Raw genomic sequence first — 22289 nt, 5'->3', positions numbered from 1 at the left:
TTAATTTGAAAATCTGTTAGTTGTGGTTTGTCCTTTGTTCTCAAGGAGGACCGTGACATCAGGAAGATGATGCCATGACTTGCAAGTGAATTGGATTTAAGTGAGGCAGGGCTGTGCAAAGTCACCAGCCTCACTTTCTCCTCTGGAGCCACCTGGATCCAGTGGCCAGATATAGATTAGGACAACTGGATGCAGTGGGAGACCTTGGCCTTTTTCCATCTGTTGGGCAAAATGTCATGAACACTAAGTTTTGCGCCTTGAAAACAGTGTTTTGAATTTTTCTCAGAATATGAATTTTTTTACTTTGTTGTTGTTCAGTCTTGTCTGACTCTTCATGACCCCATGTGGGGTTTTCTTGGCAAAGATACTGGAGTGGTTTGCCCTTTTCTTCTCCAGCTCATTTTGCAGACAAAAAAAACTGAGGTAAACAGGGTTAACTTTGCCCAGGGTCATATAACTAGTAAGTGTCTGAGGTCAAGTTTGAAGTTAGGAAGTTGAGTCTGGTGTTAAATTCACTGTGCCACCTAGCTACCTCCAGAATGGAAACTAAGTTTTGCAACTGCTTATTTCTGAGAGGCAAAAATTCTTTCATTAATGCAGGGGAGCCCAGTTTTAGACATAAACCAAAGTGAGGATAAAGATTTACATGCTGAGAATTTAAACCAAGTAGAATAAGTCTACTAATATTGTGATACAAAAAGGAAAGACTTCCAAATACATTACAAGTAGTTTCCACTGGATATCTGGTGAACTTTGACCAAAAGGAATAAAACTTTTAAAAACAAAACACGGGGGCAGCCAGGTAGCGCAGTGAACAGAACACCGACCCTGGAGTCAGGAGGACCTGGGTTCAAATATGGCCTCAGACACTTAACACTTACTAGCCATGTGACCTTGGGCAAGCTGCTTAACCCCAATTGCCCTACCTTCCCCCCTCCCAAAAGCAAAAAAAAAAACCCAAACCCAACATGGTTTTAAATAATCACTGGATCTGATACATGTAGACAAAAATCAACTTACAGACAAAAGTTTGTTTGCAGCCTTCCAAATTATCTGACTGGGAGACACAGAGCAGAAGAAAAGTAAGATGCACTATTTATAACAGCTGCCCTTTTGGGTGCAACATTTCGTAACTGATGATAAAACTGATTTGTTTTCTCCCAGTGTTATAAAAAGAGTAAAGACTACATTAGATGATTTCTAAGGTCTCTTCTTCTAATTCTAAACTCCTAGGATTCAGTATTTTCAGAGGTATATTTTGTACTAGGAAGTACAAAGATTTGCAAACCATTAGTTATTAGGTATTATTCTCCCCACAAAAAATATCGTCATTAAGTAAAAGCAGATGGTTTCTACAGCATGCCTTGATAGCCTGGTTTGGTGGCACATGCCTGTAATCCTTGTGATCAGGGAGGCTGAGGCTGGTGGATCTCCTGAGCTTGGGACTTCTGAGATGCAAAGGATTAATGTGATTGAGTATCTGCACTAAATCCAGCCCCAATATGGGAAGTTCCCAGGAGCAGGGAGCTACCAGCCTAAAGGGGACCAATGAGCCCAGATCAGGAATGAAGCTGTGCAAAAATTCTCTGGCTATCAACAGTGGAACTGGGCTCATGAGTGGCCATGGAATTTCTAGGTGAGAGGGGTATATCCAGGGGACAGCTAGCCCTGGAGTCAGGAGGATCTGAGTTCCGATTTGGCCTCAGACACACAACACTTTCTGGCTATGTGATCCTGGGTGGGCCACTTTATCCCAATTGTCCTGCCTCCCCCTCTTGTCCACCCCACAAAAAGGTGCAAGGAAAAAGAGAGGAGTGAGGGGTTAGGGGGCGATCCAACCTTAAGAATTAAAAAAAAAAAGTCTCATGATCCTTGCAGCAAGTAGATTCAGCTCTTCAAGGTTTTAAAAGCCACTGGGATATTTACAAAATTATTTTCATTACTGAGATATACTGAAGCCAACCTTACATATAATTAGATCATATGAAAGTCTAGATGTCATAAAGACAGAAATAATTCTCATCCAAGATAAATATCTTCTTTCTGGCATTAAAACTCAGGACTAGGTGGTGTTATAAAATACATGTGAGTTTGAAAATGAAGGGATTTTTTCATTATTGCATTGTGAATTTTCAAGTGTTTTTGCTATCTCCCTTTAATGTTCCTTCTTCCTTAATTCCAAGAGGAATCAAGATCTTAAGGATGTCATCCACTTAACCCCCAGACAGAAGATGAGGGGTATGGTACATTGATATACCTGAGATAGTAAAAGAACTAGGGAGGGGTCACCTACTAGTACACTGAGCAGATTCTTTTTGGAAAATCTATGGCAAATCATGGATGAGAAGAGTTATCAATGCACTCTTCCTCTTCAAATTACCTAGTATTTACTTATCTATGTGCATATCCTAAACTCCCAGTACAATGCAAGCTCCTTGGGGGCAGGTACTGTTTAATTTATGTCTTAGTTTTTTGAGCACAAAGTCTTATACTCACTAAGTGCTTAATTTGTTGAATTCATTTTAATTAAATTGAAATACATGCATTTGGTTTGTAGAATATGGAAAGAAAACTAAAATGGGAAATAAAAATGTGTCCATACCTCATGCTGTTTTTCAGCAATGTTAAGTGAATTCACAGCAAAAATCACTTCTCTGGCTCCTATGTATAAAGTGTCTTTTGTTTTGCTTAGCAACAAAGTTGAATAGTTTGAGATTCCTGGCTCCTGAAAATGTATAAGACGTACTTCTGTGAAGGAGGAAAAAATAAAAATTACACAACTGAGTCAATAATGAGAATATTTTGAGCACAGGTAGTAATTTATTTGGGGCATTTTACTGATCTCAAAAGCAGAATCTTAGTCTAATCAAGACACCATGAAATAGCAACAAAAGAACTACACAACATTTATCTCAGGATTAGGTCACTGGTGTAGAAAGCTAAAAAATGAATTGGTAAGTAACAGGTCATTCTTATCTCTTGATAGGAGACGCTTGGCATCTTGACTGTTTGAGAAGTACCTACTTTCATCACTAATATATTTGACCCAATTCACCTTTCTTGGGTACTGGGTTAAAGTAAAAAATTCATAACCCAACTTCATAGGATTATAGGATAATAGTTTAGAAGGTACTGGGATAGAACTGGAAGGGATTTTAGAGGCCACCTCGTTCAATTTCCTTATTGAACTGATGAGGAAAATGAGGCCCAGAGAGATTACATTCGTTGCCCAAGGTAACACTGGTAGTAAGTGGCAAAACCTGGATTCAAAATTAAGTGCTTTAATTCTAAACCCAGCTGTCTTTCCGCTATACCAAACTGCCTCCACTGAATCTGTTTAAGAACTTACATGTAAAGCGTTAACTGAAAATGCCCATTATTAGGGTAGTTTAGAAGCAAAACACCACACCAAATATCTGGGAAGCTTCATAATAACAATTATCCATTTAAATTTTATCTAGCTAAGGGGTTTTTATTTTAAGGGACTATAGGCTAAGGTACCAAGAGCTTCACTTTGAGGATCTGCATATCCACAGAATGATAGGATTATGGATCTGCTGCTAAAAAAGGCCAGAGACGCTTCCTCCTTTTACAAACAAGAGAACTGAGGCTCAGGGAGGTTAAAGACTTCTCAGAGGCACTAGGAATCAGAAACAGGATATGAATGCATGTCATCTAAGACTCCAGGGTCAGTGCTGTTTTTTTACTGTACCATGTAGTCACTTAAACATTTTCCTTCAGGATTTTAAAAACCATTAAAATAGATACCATTTATTTCCCATCTATATCTACTGCCCAGGACAATAGAAACAGTTACATAAAAGATAGTGGTGGATTTTTCAAAGAAGAGCCAGTGCCATTTTCCCTCCTAATACTGGCCTCAAGCAGTCAATGTCACTTAGATCTCCACACAGTAAGAGATTACTAAATACTCTCTACTTTCCCAAATTTTGTCAGGAGAGATGTGCAACTATCCCTTACTGAAAGAAGTATCCCTTCTTTCAAGACATTTTTAGTGCTGAGATCACTGTGAACACCGCTTTTAAAAACAGTCTTTAAGGGTGCATAGAGATCCCAGTTCATTGCACTATGTCTAGTCAGCATGACTCCATCTTCTACACAAGCCCGGTGTGGGATACTTTATTAAAACCTTTGTTAAATCCACTCTGTCGTGAAATAGTAGATAATAAATGACCATTGTCTCTGTGAGGCACAAGTAACCACAGAAAACAATTTTCATAAAGCTAAGATGCTAATGCCGAATTTAAGGAGTTAGACATCATTTCAATGTTCTAGTTCAAGGAGAGGGAAACTGCCACCTCTAGGCCACATATGGCCTTCTAGGTCCTCAACTGTGGCCCCCTGACTGAATCCAAACTTGTCAAAACAAATCCCCTTAATACAGGATTTGTTCTGTACTTGGACTCAGTCAAAAGGCCGCACCCAAGGATCTAGAAGGCCACATGTGGCTTCAAGGTCGCAGGTTCCCCACCCCTGTTCTGGTCCATAGCATTTACATAAAATGCTTAGAACTATTATTTTCTTAATGTAGCAGCAAAAAAATATGACAATGAACATTGTTACTCTTAGATTTCTTTTTGTTGTTTAAAAATCAAAGCAATGGCTACACAGTTCCATTTACAAACCAGGATACAGATAAATTTTTACTGTTTAAAAAAATAATAATAAATAAGATCTTATAGAGACAGACCTCTACGGGCATATCTTTATTTCTAAATGTGAAAATTAACATTAGTAACTAAGCTTCTAAAGCATAATATATCATAATAGCTCTATGATATGTGAAATTACAATTATTAGTAATAAGTTTTTACATGATATTCTTCTAGTCATGATTTCATACAATAATAAATTTGAACTACAGCAGGAGACTGTCCTTGCAATTAATTCTAATTGAACGCTTAATGGCTAGCAGCTTAAATGACCTTAATAGCTTTTTAGTTGAAGGCTTAAAGTTTAAGTAAATAAGCACTCGGGTAAAAACCCATAATTATGTATCATAAAAAAAAATCACCCCCCCCAAAAAAAACCCCAGTAAAATTTAAACATCTCTCTTCAAGTTTTATTCTTACCTCTCTGCTCCCAAGTAATTCTAGGTATTGGACCAAAAGCGAGTGTTGTTCCAAATGACAAAACCAAAGCTATAAAGAGTCCATTTAAAGCCATAGTAAGCATCTTCATGGGGTGGTAACTGTTGAGCAGCTGCAGGAGCAAATGTCTTCAACTTTTTGTATATCACAGGGAAATATCGTTGAATGCAACAAAGTAAGAATTAAAAACATGCAAATAAACTCATAGATAGAAGTTTCCAAAAGGTTATTTCTCTGAAGGAATACTCCTTTTCCAGTATGTCAGATGAAGAGAAACTCCACACATGGGGGTTTTCTTAAATATTATGTTGCCTTTGAAGAACATTCTCCACGGTCTTGACAGAAAATATAACTGTAGAGGATTGAAAATGAAAGTGATTAAAAGATTAAAATCATGAAGCAATCACATCTGCTTTTCAGGTTTTTTTGTGGGCCCTGTCTCTGAGACAGTCTCTTATAGGTTCCCTTTTGTGAAGTCTATTGTAAAAAAGCTTAGCAGGAAAAGGGAAAGGGATACTTACAGTGTGGCATACTTAGACCCATATCATTCATTGCTCTCCACTGTGAAATGATTTGAAATACCTGAACTAGAAAGGTACAAGAAAAGAAATTCTTTGTCCAACACAGAGAGATTCTCTGCTGCCAGACTCCTGAGAGAAGAAAAATCCAAGATCTTAATGCCTTCCTGACCTCACTAATCCACTAGCACACAGTGCAGTGCAGACCTACAGAAAGAGGCTTATAGGTGATCAATAAACAGATTTCACCAATTCTCTACGTGGCAGTGAAATTAAAAGTTGTACAAACCAATTCGGTTATTCGCTTCTCTTTGGAACATTCCCTTGTCTATTCCATTGGCATTGCTGATGTCCAGGATAAAATACGAGTCCTACTCTGGTGTATGTAACAAAGGCAATTTTGGTAAAAGAAGGGAAAATGCAAATGGACTATTATAAAGAAATATAAACTGGTAAGTTATGAGCTGCCAAACATTCTGCATTTAACCAGGCTTTTATGCATTCTATCTATCTATGCAGGAAGACCACGTAGGCAGAGAGCTCTACCTATCTATTCTTCTGCCAAAGATTCCTGAAACTGAGTCAGAAAAGACAAAAATTGTGATTACAGAGATGTTGGAGGATGAAGGGTGTATGGTTCCTATTCCCCCTCTCTGTTTCCTCTATAACCAAGTTAAACAGGTGGTTCTGTAGTTTTCTCTTTTCTTCTCTAATTCAGTTCACAAATACTCCTTGGGAATAAATCAACACCCAGAGATATTCTATACTTTGGAGAAGAAGCTTCAAAATGAGCAAAAGAGAAAAAAAAACCTAGCCATGCTGTGAAATTAGTCTCAAACAACTGTCACATAATTTATCTTTGACATAATCACAGAGTTTAACAGTTAGAAGGGAACATAGTAGTCACCTAGTCTAACCGACACTCAAAATGAATTCCCAATTTAAGATCTTCCCCAGGGGATCATTCAGACTGCTTCACGACCGCCAATGAGGGAAAATCCAACCACCTTTTGGACAGAGCTGGTTGTTAAGAATTTTGTCTTAACATCAAGACCAAATTTGCTTCTTGAGGACTTTTGCCCTCTTAGGCCAAATGAAACAACTGTAATCCCTATTCCGTATTATAGGCCTTCGAGTACATACATGTAGTTATCATGTTTCCCTCTTAGTCTTCTCTTCTCTAGGCTCAACATATCTAGTCCCTTTCAACGACCCTCATGTGACATGGCCTCACAAGGTCCTTCACTCTTCTGGCTGCCCTTATCTGAACACTTCAGTTTATCAATACCCTTCCTTAACCGTAGTACCCAGAACTGAACACAGTACTTCAGATGAGCTTTGAGAAGGGCAGAATACAGAGACAATCACCTCCCAATTACTGGAAGCTATGCCTTTCTTAATGAAGCCAAAGATAATTATTCAGTCATTTCAGTCCTCTTCATGGTCCCATTTGGGGTTTTCTTGACAAAGATAATGCAGTGGTTTGCCATTTCCCTCTCCTAATCATTTTACAGATGAGCAAACTGAGGCAAACAGGGTTAAATGACTTGCCCAGAGTCACAAAGTTAGTAAGTGTCCGAGGCTGGACTCCATGCCCAATGTTCTATCTACTGCACAGCCTAGTTGCCTGGAAGCCAAAGATAGCAGTAGTTTTTTTGGCTACCACATTAAATTGTTGGCTCATATTTAGGTGTTTGTTTTTTTTTTAAAAGAAATATATATTTACTTTAGCATGGCGCTCCATTGCCGCCTTCTTTGCCACCATCATCCCCCTTCCCCACAAGGGACAGCTGCTTTGTCTTGTGGCTATTACCTTGGTAACTTAGCTCTACCCCCTTGCTACCTTCCACTCCCCACCCCATATCTTCATGTAGCAGAGTCTTCGTAAACAGCATCACACTCTCAAGCCAATCTTGCCGAACACAGCAAAACCTTGTCCGTGGGGATTTTAGGCGTCTGTGGCAGGAGGAATGGGCATCTAACTCTACCATCCAAGGAATGTCTGTGTGACTTAGAAAATACAAATGAACATTATCTATGTTGTACTGTATGTTTACTTATTTTGCTAACCATTTCCCGATCTAGGACCAGATGACACCTGCAAGGGTCTTCATTTTTCACTGGGTAACTGGAGGTGGACAGATCAGTCTTCCAGATAGCCTCCATCTCACTCCCCCTTGCTTGAGCAATCTTCAGAACTTCAGAGCACTCCTGATGCCTCGCTACTAGGGACTGTTTGGATGGGGGGTCACCAGCCCTGAGGAAATGGACACATTTTGATAGTGCTCCTGTTCCTCTGTTCTTCTCCTTTACTGGGTTGGTTATGAGAACTGGAATACTCAGGTTCAAGTCCCATTTCCCTTGAAGCTGGAAGAATAAGGACATCATTTGCTCAACACAATCTCCTTAGTTCTGATCCAGAACCTTCTACTTTTCTATCCAAGTCAGTAGTCTCTGACAAGTGTCTATTTTCTCTAGAAGGCTGTAAAAGTTTGGGGCATTATCGACATCTCCAGTTTTTTGGCTGGCTTCCATGTGTTTGATTATGTCCTGCCTTATGCACTGGAATGTCCTATAGGGGATGTATTTTTGGATCAGGTATCCGAGCTTGGCAATGTCTGTGTGGAGCGTTTCAATGATCAGCTTCTTGGCCAAGCTGTGCAGGTGATCAGGAAGGATTGAGCTCTCAGCAGACTCATTTGAGATCAACACACTTTTTTTCTCTGTCCCTGAACATCTACCCTGTACTTGTTCTCCAGTAGAGAGGTCAGTCTTCTGACTACCACACTAAATTGATGACTTATATTGAGTTTGCAGTCCACTGAAATCCCAAGACCTTTCTCAGAACTACTGTTGTGTCTACCTGGAAGATTTTTTTTTTTGCATGCCAGTTTAAACTAAAGCATATTTAATTTCATTTTACTAGATTTAGACAAGTGCTCCTGACCAGTGGTGTTAAACAGAAACAGATCCCTTCAGGCCATACATTGACTTAGAAAATACAAATGAACATTATCTATGTTGTACTATATTTTTACTTATTTTGCTAACCAGTTCCCAATTACATTTTAATCTGGTACTGACTGTACTGGCCCATGTTTGATATCTCTGCTCCCCACTTTCAAGATACCTGTGAATCCAAACTGTCATCAGTGTGTTAGCTATTCCTACCAGCTTCGTTACTGGGGGGGGGGGGGGGATTTAAACAGAGCAAGACCAAGAACAGATTCTTGGGATATCCCACTGGAGACCTCCTGCCGCAGTGGCTGTCTCAGTCTGGCTGCCCAACCAGTTCTGAATCCAAAATATCATTATCTAGGCAACATCACTTCATCTTCTCCACCAGCAGAGCATGAGACACTTTGTTAAGCCTTTGCTAAATCCGAAGAAAGCATACACACACACACACACAGTTCAGCAAAAAAACTAATCCAAAAAAGATTAGTTTGACATGATCTGTTCTAGCTGGATTCATACTAGCTTTTTGTACATGAAGAAATTGCAACAGTCGAGCAAACTGATGGAGTCTGTGTGTGTGAGAAACCAGTTATACTGTAATTACCAAAAGTGTCTAATATTTTAAAATTTGGGGATATCACATGAAACATAATACTAGACTATTCTGGAGTCTCCTCAATATTCTATCCAGATATTTTTAAAGTCTGCTTAATGTGCTTTACTTAACCAAGTTTTATTTTTAAACTATTAATCTTTGATAAAGATTCTGTACTTAGGAGAGATTATATTAATTGGGGCTGGGTTAATCTACAGATAGTCCCTTATTTCTGTTGAGTGGTTATGAGAAGATTTCATTTGGATGATTCTTGGACTCCTTGATTTTTGTTTTTCATTACATCCTATATAGTAGAAGTGCCTAACCTAGGGTCCATGAACTTAAAAAAAATGTGTGTATTTATATATATAATTGTATTCTAATATAACTGGCTTATTTTATAATCTTATATATTTTATTTTATGTATTATTTAGAGAAGAAGGTTCACAGGATTTACCAGGCTCCCAAAGGAGTCTATGACACAAAAATGTTTAAGGAATCCTTCCTTTAAGTGTGCTTAACTACCTTGTATCTACTATTTTGTAGTTTTATTCATAAAGTTTCTATTGATATCTTAACAGTTAGACTCTTAAGTATTTTGTCTATTCTGTAGTTATTTTGAATGGAATTTCTCTTTCTATATCATCCAAATAAGTTCTTTTTTGTTTTTTTCTTTTTGGAAGGCAACTGGAGTTAAGTGACTTGCCCAAGGTCACACAGCTAGTTTTTGTGTTAAGTGTCTGAGGCTGGATTTGAACCCAGGTCCTCCTGACTCCAGGGCTGGTGGTCTACTCACTATGCTACCTAGCTGCCCTTAAATAAGTTCTTTCAGTAAAATACAAAAATGCTGTGGTTTACTTTATATCCTGCAACTTTGATAATAATTGCTTCAATTAATTTTTCAATTGACTCCAGGGTTTTCGAAGTATACTATCTTAGCATCTACAAAAAAACCTGATAATTTATTCCTTCTTTGTCTATGCTTATTCCCTCAATTCCCTTTTTCTGTCTTACTGTCATACTACTATATAAAATTTCTAGCACTATATGAAAATGATGATGAACATCTTTCCTATGTCCTTATTTTTACTGGAAAGGGCTCTAGCTTGTCCTCTTTTCATATAATGGTGGTTCTTATTTACCATGTTAAGGAAGGATTAATTTGTTGCTATATTTTTTTTATTTTTCTCCCCGACAGAAATGGGTTCTACATTTTGTTGAAAGCTTTTTATACTGATATAATAATATGATTTTTTACTTCTTTTTAATAATAGTCACTAATATTTATAATTTTACTAAAATTAAAATAATTGTTAATTCCTGGTATAAATCCATAGTGTAAAATCCTTATGATGAACTGCTTTAGCCTCTTTTCTTGTTTTGACTCTCCTTGGTTTTATGTATCAAGACCATACCTATAACAAAGGAAGAACTAGGTAAAAACCTTTCTTCTTCTATATTTATAAACAGTTTGTGTAATATTGGAATTATTATTTTTTAAATACTTGATAGGAGACACTTGTAAATCCCTCTATTTGGTCATTTTCTTTGAGAGAGTTTATATCTTTTCAATTTCTTTTTCTAAGATCAGGCTATTAAAATGATCTATTTGTTGTTCTGTTGCTCAAGGGTATTTTCTATTTTTGTAAACATTTAGCCATTTCATTTAAGTTGTCAGTCTTACTGGCATATGGTTAAAAAAACAATTTCTAATAATAATATCCTTTATTTCTCCTTCACTTGATTTTTTTACTTTTTATTTTTTGATACTGTTTTTATTTTATTGGTTTTTTAAAAAAAATCAAGTTCCTAGTCTTATGTATTAATTCAATAGGTTTTTAATCCATCTTTATTAATTTTTTTTTATGATTTCTATTTTTGTGTTTAAGTGAGGTTTCTTAATTTATTGGTTTACTATATTTTTAGTTACATGCCAAATTTATTGATTTAGTCTCTCTTTTACTGATGAAACTTCATTCAGAGATATGTTTTCTCCTAAAGACTGTTATGGCCCCATCCCCAAAATTTTGTAATTTTTTATCATTGTTGCCATTTTAAATGAAATTAGTTAATATTTCTATGATTTGTTCTTTGACTAATCAATTCTGTAGGGTTATTTGGTCTCTAGATTATTTTTAACCTTTTATTTAATGGCCATATATAATTTTTATTTCATTAAGTTCAATAAAGAATATGCTCAATATTTTTGCTTTTCTATATTTGAGGCTTTAAATGTCCTAATAAAAGGCAAATTATTCTAAAGACATTTTCTGATCACACATTTTAAGTTTCTCTTTACTTTTTGTTTATTTTCTTCTTACTATTATTTCCAAATTGCTCCTCGGCTCTGATCTTTTCATATGGAATGCTCAGAAGTCTTCAATTTCATTAAAGGTCTACTTCCTTCCCCAGACTTCCAAGTCACGTGATCAACAAAATGGCAGGCAAGAAATTTCCTCCAGTTTTCATGACTTCCTAAACCTCTTCAAAATAAGAATTATGTACAAGAAGTAAGCAACTGCAGGTGTCTCCACAGTCTAAACTATAACTTTAACAAAGAATTCACAGCAGAGAAAGCTAATCCCTAAAATACACACCCTATCCCACGCTCTAGCATAATAGCACAACCTGACCCATGGATGTGTGCTTCAGCAATTCCCTTTCTGCTATTGCAGACTGTTTTTTGCCTTCATGGAGACAATCTTGTCTCAGGAACATGGGAATCAAAGGCCCTTGAAATAACTTCATCAAGAACAATGGAAGATATGGGCCCAGAGAAGAGAAATGATAGCCAATAGGAACAAAAATTATCATGTGGAGGGCAAGGGGTATTAATGAATCTAATAATAAGGGGCACAAGACAATTTTTATCATGAAACAATATTTCTATGCTCCCTATCTCCTACAGGAACTGATAGTTCTAAGAATAAGGCACAACAGAGGGAAAAGGACAAATGTATATAAAAAGCACTAAATGTAAACTTTAGAAGAAAAAACAAAAATAGTTGCTTTAGAAGCTTTATTCTATAAGGAATATAGATATTAAAGAAGAAAAAATTAAATATAAAGGCCATGAATCTAAAAATAAAACCCAAAATAGAAGAGAAATAATGAGAAGGGGGGAGGTAGGGAATCCCTTTTTAAAAAGATATAGAAAAGGATTTTTAAAACTCTAACAAACAACTCACGTTGAAGGGGAGGTGAAAAGGGATTTTACTTGACTACTTAAATGAGGTGGGAGGTGCAAAACTAAGGTAACTTAGTTTTTTAACTAAGTTTTAACTAACGATACAAGAAAGAGAGAAAAATGAATTAATCAGTGAAATAATAAGATGCCAAAAATTTGGGGAAAGGAGGGGAGATACTCTAGGGTGAGGAGGAGAAATCATGCAGAAATATAGCTTCTTTAAAAGTTGATTAATCTAAAAATAACTGAAAAGAAAAAGTACTTTCTTTGTAGAGGAAGGACAAAAAAAAACATCTTAATTAAAAAAAGCCCCACCAATACTAGAGATAAATGAAGGAAAATATAAAACTCTAACAAATTTAAATGTGAATGGATTAAACAACTCTGATGGTGAATGGACTAAAACCAATAAAATGAAAAAGAGTGACATACTAAAAAAGAAAACAAAACCCCACAACCTGTTCTTTATAAGAAAACACATCTAAAAAGATAAGAAAAACAGAATAAAAATGAGGGACAGAAGCAAAATAAGATTATGCAACAAATGAATTAAAAAAACAAGACTTTAATCATACTATCAGACAAGGCAAAAAAAATCATACCATAAAAATGCTAGTAATAAAACAAGTGAAAAAAATTAAATTAGTTAAGTATAGGTAAAGAGGAAATAAAACTACCCCTATTGCTAAGGACATTTACTTAGAAAAACTTATGGAATCAGCAAAGATGATACATAATTAAGACAATTAACACCTTCAGTCAGGTTTGGGGGTACAAAATAAATCCTCAAAAATCAACAGCATTTTTTTATATAACAAAATGGGGCAAAAAACAAAAGGAAATTCAATCCAAAATAACTATAAAATGCAGAAAATATTTTGGGATAGATCTACCAAAGAACACAAAATACTTCCTGCACCAAAGTGGCAGAGGAAAGAAGGAGGTATATTTAAGAGATGTTATAAAGTAAAAATTTACAGGTTTTGGCAACAGATTAGGTATAGGGTACAAGAGAGAATAAGGAGTAGAGAGGACTGATTATACCTAGTTTGAGAGCTTTGTTGACAAAGAGGGCAGTGTCACACTTGCTAGTAAGAGGCAAGTTTTAAAGAGAAGAAAGTTTGAGTGAAAGATAGTGAGTTCAATTTTGGACATGTTGAGTTCAAGATGTCTACTGGACATTCAGCTCAAAGTGTCTGAACAGGTATAAACTCAGAGGTCAGCAGAGAGATTAGGGCTGGATAAGCAGATTTAAGAATCATCAGCACAGAGATGATAATTAAATCTATGGGAGCTGATGAGATCACTAAGTGAAGTGGTACAGAAGGAGGAGAGAAGAGGGCCTTAGCCAGAGCCAGGGAGACACCCATGGTTAGTGGGTATGACCTGGATGAAGATCCAAGTGAAGGAGACTGAGGAGAGGTCAGGAGAACCAAGAAAGTAGTGTCACAAAAATCTAGAAAGACAGAAAGTATCAAGACAAAGAGAGTGATGGGCAGTGTCAAAGTTTGCAGAGAGGTAAAAAAGAATGAGAACTGAGAAAAGGCCACTAGACTTGATAATTAAGAGACAGCTGGTAACTTCAGAGAGAGCAATTTTGGTAGAATGATGAAATTGGAAGCCAGATTGGGAATTAGGGGAGATTAAAGGAATTAAGAAGAGAGTGAGAAGAAAGGAATAGAAGCACACATTGTAAGTGGCCTTCTCAAGGAATTTAGCCATGAAAGACTGAAGACAATACAGGATGAGAGTCAGTGGAGACGGAAGGATCACATGAGAGTATTTTGAGTATGGAGAAAACATGGACATATTTGTAAGCAGCAGGGAATGAGTAAGCAGATAGGGAGAGATCAAAGACAAGTGAAACAGTGGGGATAACAGAGGGAGTAATCATTTGAAGGAGATAGAATGGGATCACTTGTGCAGGTGGAGGAGTTTGCCTTGGCAAGGAGTAGGGCCATCTTTTCGTGTAAGACATGGGTGTAGGAGACAGTGGCAGAAGACATCTGAATGAAATGAGATAAAGAGGTTGGGGAGAAGGGAGAGCTGTTGGCAAATGGTCTCAATTTTTTCAGTAAAATATAAGGCAAGGTTGGGGTGGCTAGGTGGCACAGTGAATAGAGCACCAGCCCTGGAGTCAGGAGGACCTGAGTTTAAGTCCGATCTCAGACACTTGACACACTTACTAGCCATGTGACTTTGGGCAAGTCACTTAACCCCAATTGCCCTTCAAAAAAAAAAAATATATATATATATAAGGCAAGGCTCTCAACTGATAGGATGTGTGGATGAGGAAAAATGGGAGGATTAAAGGAGAGACATGCTATTTCAACTAGTTCTAAAAAGTAAGTCCAAGACAATTTGATTTGAATGACACTGCATCTTTAAAATTAAGTATGATTGCTATTTTCATTACATTGGCACAGTCCAATGACTATCTCTCCAATTATGTGCATCTGAGTTAATTTCTGCAAAGAGTATTTTAAATTTGCACATTCACACAGTTCCAGTGTTTTGGAAGGTGGGTTCAAATTCTGATATATTATGCAGTTACTTTGAAGAGAATTTCTTTTTCTATAAATTCCTACTGGGTTTTCTTGGTAATATACAGAGGGGTTGAGGTTCTTGTGAGTTTATTTTATGTACTTCAAATTTAGGTGTTAATTGTTTATATTAATTTTAATGGAAACATCTCTACCCTGACTCTGCTTACTAACTCAATTTCTCTTTCTTATCTTTTTGCTATAGGTAGCATTTCTTCTAGGAAGAGTGCTTTGCATTAGTTGGGATCAAATGAGGTAATATTTGTAAAAAGTGCTTACTTAGCACAGTGCCTGGCTCATAGCAGGTGCTGTATACACGCTTATTCTCTTTCCTTCTCTGCTTTCCCCCCCAAACTTCTGATTTTTTAGAAAGACCACTAAATTTAAGCCAATTTCCTTAACATTAACCCCTATGGTTACCATATAGCTAGAAAACATGGAATTAGGGATTTCCATGGATTCTTCACATGATAGTTGTAAGCAGGATGTAATTAAGATATTGCTAACAATATCTTGCAAACATCAACAAGTCAAGAATGGCATAAAATATCATCAATGACACGTAAGACTGGAAGAAGAGGTGGCCCTGTCATCTAGGAAGAATGAGAAGAACAGATAGCATAAGTGCCATCCTAAGATTTTCAAGACATCAAAAAAAGCAGAGGAAGAAGACCATGAGCACGTTGGTAGATTCTCAATAAAGAATGTCTGGAAAAACAAGAACACGGATGACAGAAGATGAGAAGGTGTGGAAGGGGCAAAATCTGCTCTGAGGGAGCAAAGTGCCCGTGGAGATGAGATCAGAGACTCAGCTCAGCACTGGTGTTCTTTATTATGTGTCATTACATTCTAATTCTGGAAACCTGTATTACCTAAAATTGAAACACTGTGAGTGAGCAATGATTTTCTGACGCTGGATGCTTCCCAAAACCATTCTCACCTTTACTCTCCTCTCCCTAGCACATACTCTTGCCTTTTTTTCTGTGACTGTGTTTCATTTATAAATTGGGGAGATGGAAACATAGATAAATCAAGGAGATGGACTTGAATATATAATTTCAAAAATCAATCTGGCTTAATTTTAGTGGTAGTTTTGAAGGCACTTATCATTTTAGATATAGGTAATAATAAATTGTGGCAAAAACACTATTAAACCTACACTTCTGTTTATACAACAGTTTGAAATGTTATATAAAAATAAACACATACATCATTATACATACCCATTCATTTCTTGTACCTTCAGAGATACCTTATCTTAGTTTTTGGTTTATTGCCAATTAGCAATGGCTGCTGACACCATTAAGCTTCTCTGTTTCTAAGCCTACCCCTATCAAGTTAATCTAAAAATAAGCACTTAAATGTAGAAGGGGCTCTACTATTTAAAGGAACCATGCAATGATCATTCTGTAAAGCAGGCAAATCAGACAGTGATCTGAGCTTTCTTAAATTATTACTCATCACAGTCATTTTTAGGATCATATGACAACTTTTAAGTGCCTGCAAAAGTAGGCTCTTAAGTTAAAGATAATAATGGGAGCCATACTCAAGAAAGGGAGACCTATTAGGAGGCAACTGCATAGTCCAGGTGAGAGTGATGAGTCTGAATTAGAGTGGCGGCTGTATGAGAGGAGAGAAGAGGAAAGATGAAAGTGATATGAAGATAGAACTGACTAGACTTGCAAATAACTAAATATGAGGGGTGAGGGGAAGTAAAGAGTCTGGGATCAATCAAATAATCAAAAAGTACTTACTAAGTGCTTACTATATGCTAAACATTGTACTAAATTCTTGGGGGTACAAAAAAATCAAAACCAAAATGAATTCTGGGGTACTGGAGGATTTATCTTTTTATATTCTACAGCAATTTATAGCATTTTCCACACAGCAGATACAATAAATGTGAAGAGGTTGTGCCTATAAGGCATGCCCAAAGAGCCTCTCTTTCTTCTATTAGAATGTGAACTCTCTGAGGACAGGGATAAAAACTTTGCCTTTCTTTGTACCCTCAGCGCTCAGCAAGTGGCCGGGCACACTAAAATTAAGTCTTTGGTAAATGTTTGCTGACTGAATAGACTTATGTATCCTTGACAACTGTGAATCTGGAAGACAAGGTGTAAGCCTTTGTTCTGATACTGATTCTGGACAGTTCATACACCTGAGTTTGGCCTGTAAAAGGGGAGGAACATGACAGAGCAAGAAAGGGCTAATACAGAAACAGACTGGTGATTGGTATTATTTATTATGTGTCATTAAATTCTGATTCTGGAAACTTGTATTACCTAAAATTGAGCTGCTAACTAGTGAGCAAGTAATGATTTTTGATGGATGCTTCCTAAAACTACCACACTCCCCTTCCTAGAATATATTCTCTTTTCTGTAATTGTGCTTTGTTTATAAATTGGACAGATGGAAAAGAAACAAATTGAGGAGATGGACAGGTAAATATAATTAAAATCAATTTGCCTAAATTATTGTTGCCAAGTTTCAGAGAACCTAGAGAGAGGCCAGTTCATCCACAGGGCTAATGTAAATAAACAGAGGTTCCTTAAAGCAAGCAAGTGCACCTAGATGTGGCTCCAGTTAGACCACAAATATTCCAGAGGACCTAAAGGAAGGTGACTGCATTGCAGTGAAGTAGGAGAGAAGGCACAGTCAGCAGCACAAAATGGTTACTACTTCAGAGTATAATTCAAGGTCTAAAAGAGTTATTCTTCCCTTGATTCATACTTTTTTTTTTTAGTATTTCCCTTGAGATTCCAAAACATTTGTTATTCTAAATGAATATTTTATTTTATCTAGCTTTACAAAGTATACCACTGCTAGTTTGATTGGTATAGCACTAAATCTATAAATTATTTTTGCTATTATCATTGTTTTTATTATATTGATACAGTCCAGCACTATCCTTCCAGTTATTTAAGCAGTTCTTTATCTCTTTAAAGAGTAGCTTAAATTTTATATATTATATTGACTATATTATATATATATATATATATATAGAGAGAGAGAGAGAGAGAGACTATATATGTAGTCAGTAAGTGAACAAGCATTTATTAAATGCTCAGTATGTTTTAGACACCAGATTAAGTGCTGAGGATACAAGGAAAGACAAAAACATTCCCTGCCCTCAAGGAGCTCACAATTTATTTTTTTTTTAAGCAATTGGGGTTAAGTAACTTGCTCAAGGTTACACGGCCAGTTATTTCTGGGTGTGGTGCTAAGTATCTGAGCCTGGATTCGATCCCTAGGTCATCCTGACACTGGGGCCGGTGCTCTTACTCACTGAGCCACCTGGCCGCCCCTAGAGCTCACAATTTAATGGGGGAGATATGACAACTCTATCTGTTTGTCTGTCTATCTATCTATCACTTGTAGAAGGTGAGATTTTAGCTAAAACTTGAAGGATGAGGAGGGAGAATATTATTCCAGGCATGGGAGACAGCTAATGAAGAGGCATAAAACCGGTCAGGAAAAAGGAGGACATTGTCACTGGGTTGAAGAATATGTGGAGGGTAATAAAGTATAAGAAGAATGGAAATGCAGAAATAAGCCAGGTTTTGAAGAGCTTTCAAAACCTAACAATATTTTATATTAGATCATGGAGGTAACAAAGAGCCAGTGGGGGTGCTTGATCAGACTTTCACTTTGGGAAGATCATTTTGAAAAGTAATTAGAAAATGTGCCTTGGTAGACTGACTCCCCAAGTGTTTTATGCATTTAGTAAAACTCTAAAAGATAATGCTGTTAAAGTGCTTCACTCAATATGCTAGCAAATTTGGAAAACTCAACAGTGATCACTGGATTGGAAAAGATCAATTTCTATCTCAATTCTAAAGAAGGGCAATGCCACTGAATGTTCAAATTATCAAAAAGTTGTACTCATTTCACATGCCAGCAAGATTATGCTTAAGATTTTGCTTAAGATTCAACAATATGTGGATAAATAATTTACCAGAAGAGCAGGCTGGTTTTCAAAGAGGCAAAGGAACTAGAGACCAAATTGCCAACATTCACTGAATTATGGTGAAAGCAAAGGCATTTCAGAAAAAAAAATATCTACTTCTGCTTCATTGACTATAGTAAAGCCTTTGTCTGTGTGATTCACAACAAAATGTGGCAAGTCTTCAAAGAAATGGGAGAACCAGATCTCCTTACTTATCTCCTAAGGAACCGTATGTGGGTCAAGAAGTAATAGTTAGAATTGAACATAGAACAACTGATTGGTTTAAGATTGGGAAAGGAGTATAAGAAGGCTGTATATTGCCCCTTAATTATTTAACTTATATGCAGATTACATCATGTGAAATGACAGGATGGACAAATCAAAAGCTGGAATTAAGGGTAATGGGATAAACAGCAACAATCTCAGAAATGCAGGTGATGCCACTTTGATGGCAGAAAGTGATGACGAATTAAGAAGCCTCTTATGAGGGTGAAAGAGGGAAGTATAAAAGCTAGCTTGAAGCTTAACATTAAGAAAACTAAGATCATGGCAATTGGTCCCATTGCTTCCTAGAAAACATGGAGAAAAAATGGAAGCAGTGTCAGATATTATATTCTTAGACTCAAAGATCACTGCAGCTGATGATGCCTGCAGCCATGAAATTAAAAGACACTTGCTCCTTGGAAGGAAAGCTATGGCAAATCTGGACAGCACACTGAAAAGCAGAGACCTCACCTTGCAGACAAAGGCTCATATAATCAAAGCTATGGTTTTTTTCAGTAGTAATGCATTGCTGTAGGAGTTAGACTAAGAGGAAAGCTGAGCACTGCAGAAAAAAGCTTTTGAATTGTGGTGTTAGAGAAGAACAGAAATGCTATTGGGTTTTATGGGTTCATTTTATATACTGCTACTTTGCTGAAGTTATTAATTATCTCAGTTTTTTTGATGATTCTTAAAGATTTCCATCATGCCATAAATGAATAAGGATAGTTTTGTTCCTTCTTTGCCATATTATTTATGCATTTAATTTGGCTACTGTCTTACTGCCATTGGTAGCATTCACTTGCATTCCATTTTGATACTGAATTCCAAAAAGGAAAGCCAAATCACACTGACTAGTACCACTCAAAAGCCTAAGCATAATTTAAAAAAATAGAATTAAACTAGGAGAAATGATAGAAAAAAAAAGTTGGAGGTGAGAAGAGAAGAGGTATAAAGAGAGAGGAAAAGATAATTATGAGAGAAAAAAGTATAAATGTGAGGAAATGGTGGAGTAACATTGACTTTGGGTATTACCACTAACCTAAATAGTAACGCTGACTTTAAGATTACCACTAACCAAAATAGAATCTTTCCTCCAACAAGAGAAAATTTTTAAAAGAGAAGTGAGTTATTTGCCCTCAGTGGTTTCATTTATAATGGCTACCTCTCATAAAGGGTTTATTGAAACAATATGGAAATTTTCAAGAATTTACTGGAAGTGAGAGTATAAAACATAAAATGAAATCATCTTTAATAGTACCTTACAGTTTTTCAAACTTTCAGGTTATTTCTGGAAACAGGATGCAGCTTAGGAGATCTTCTTATCTGAAACAAATGGCAAATAAAGTTCATTTAAGCACTTAAAAATATTCAAGCATGAAAATCTGCTCAGCACTACTTCTAAAACAGTACTTGGGGAAAATTCTCTCTCATAATAAAAAATTCAAGAATCCTGAGCAAAATATTATTTTTAATACAACATCAGATTTTATGTATATAAAAGTGTATGTATAAGATAGGTGACCTGAGATACGATGTGTTTAGTTTTTTAAAAATAAAAATACACATAAATTAACTAATCTCTAAGTCCTAATTCTAAGTCCTAATTCCACAGTTATCTCGTCCATGACACGTGATCATGGAGTTTCCATTTGAAGACTTCTAGTTTTGTACTACCTCCAAAAGCAGACTATTCCATTTTTTATTAGCTCTCTAACTCTTAGAAAGCTTTACTACCTGTGCGACTTTGGACAAATCATTTAAACTCAGGCCTCAGGCTCCTCCTATGTAAAATGAAGGGAGGAGATGATATCTAAAAACCCAACTATATTTTATGAACCTTTATATTCAAATGAAATCAACCTCCCTGCAATTTCTGCTCACTGTTTCTGGCTGCCTCCTCTGGAGCCTAGCAGAACATGTCTAATTACTCCAACAGTGGTAACGAATACATGTGTGGCTGAGAAGAGCTAGCTTCTTCTGTCTCTTTCCCTGGTCCTCACACTCAAGTGAGCAGAGCCATTCCTTAACATCTCTTCTCTTTAAGCATCTCTAGGTCACCACCCCAAATGGCCCTCTGAAGATTGGAGGGGTGGAGGGAGGGAGTTTGAATGGGAAAAATAGGAAGACAAAAGAGGAAACTTGCTTGAGGCCACTGCCTCATTCTCTCCTACAAGCCAAGCTTCCCAAAAGAAAATGACTCAATCCAAATTTATTTAAACTTTTCCAGGCTTTGAAAGGCTATAATAACATGTACCAATAAAATCTTTTGTTTTACAAAGTCCAGAGCTGAGGAAAAAGTCCAGTGACACAGAAGAGAAGCAGCTCTCTTTCTCGTGTGCTTGGGTGACTGTAATCCCACTCAGCTCCTTTTATGCCTCCCAAATATACATATACACAAACACACATCAAGCATATCTTAGGGAAACCACTTTCTTCTGAGAACACAAGAAATACACAGAAAGAAAATAAACTCTTAAAGAAGTGAGGAGTGGCGCATTTACTGGAAGCAGGCAAACCAGCTACAATCACAGCAGCAAAACCCATAAATTCACATCAGACTGAATGAACAATGAATTCCAGTGAAAAACTACAATGATTTCTTCCACTACAGATTGTACAGCACAAAAAAGTCAGCCAGAAACCCTCTAGCAATAGGAAAGAGGGCCAGGCCTTTCCAGGATAAGTAGAGCCAGTAATGCTCTCTGTCCAGAGGCTACAAGAACAGAAGGCCAAACAGAGGAAAGCCCTGGGGGGAACCCTTCCTTCCAGATAGATACACTTTGGAAGTCCCAGAGAGAGGCAACAAGGGCTAGTACAGGGCTGTAGCACTCAAAATGGGACAATGCAGGTCTAGGAGCTCTGAGATCCTTAAAAAATACTCTGTACTCAGATGCCAGAGAAGGCCCTGAAGATCAAGCCTCCAAAATTCAAGGAGACCTAACCTGGAAAGTAGAGGTAAACATAAGGGCCTAGGGGAACCAAAGTAAAATGAAGCTGGGCCACTGTCCCACCAAAAAGTGCAGCAGGGCAGAGACAAGCTTTGGCAGAAAGCTCATATTAAAAAACTAAAGCTGGAGAAATGGGCAGGAAAAACCATCCAACAATAACAAAAACAGTATTATAAATGATTGGTTTAGTAATTCTCCATAATAATTGCAAACATGTA

The 22289-nt window shown here is 36.8% G+C and overlaps 1 protein-coding gene across 23 annotated transcripts in view; it reads right to left on the bottom strand.

The window, feature by feature from the left end:
• Positions 1 to 22289, bottom strand: part of SEMA4D (semaphorin 4D) — a 191849-nt gene that overhangs the window by 57837 nt on the left and 111723 nt on the right. For 17 of the 23 annotated variants that reach the window (XM_069087782.1, XM_069087790.1, XM_069087789.1 and 14 more), the window contains 3 exons: positions 20382 to 20446; positions 5094 to 5463; positions 2603 to 2748 (listed from right to left, as the gene is read on the bottom strand). In XM_069087782.1, the coding sequence (XP_068943883.1) occupies positions 2603 to 2748; positions 5094 to 5202 (255 nt within the window). In that variant the 5' untranslated portion in view covers positions 5203 to 5463; positions 20382 to 20446. The remainder of the gene's footprint in view (positions 1 to 2602; positions 2749 to 5093; positions 5464 to 20381; positions 20447 to 22289) is intronic. The other 6 variants (XM_069087797.1, XM_069087800.1, XM_069087799.1 and 3 more) reach the window with 2 other exon arrangements.

Source organism: Petaurus breviceps, unplaced genomic scaffold, assembly GCF_028583685.1.
Source record: "Petaurus breviceps papuanus isolate PSGF00001 unplaced genomic scaffold, PetGlider_PUasm1.0 183, whole genome shotgun sequence".
In the NCBI taxonomy this organism is placed as follows: domain Eukaryota; kingdom Metazoa; phylum Chordata; class Mammalia; order Diprotodontia; family Petauridae; genus Petaurus; species Petaurus breviceps.
The sequence above is the reverse complement of the archived record's forward strand: the minus strand, read 5'-3'. Positions and strand labels throughout refer to the sequence as shown.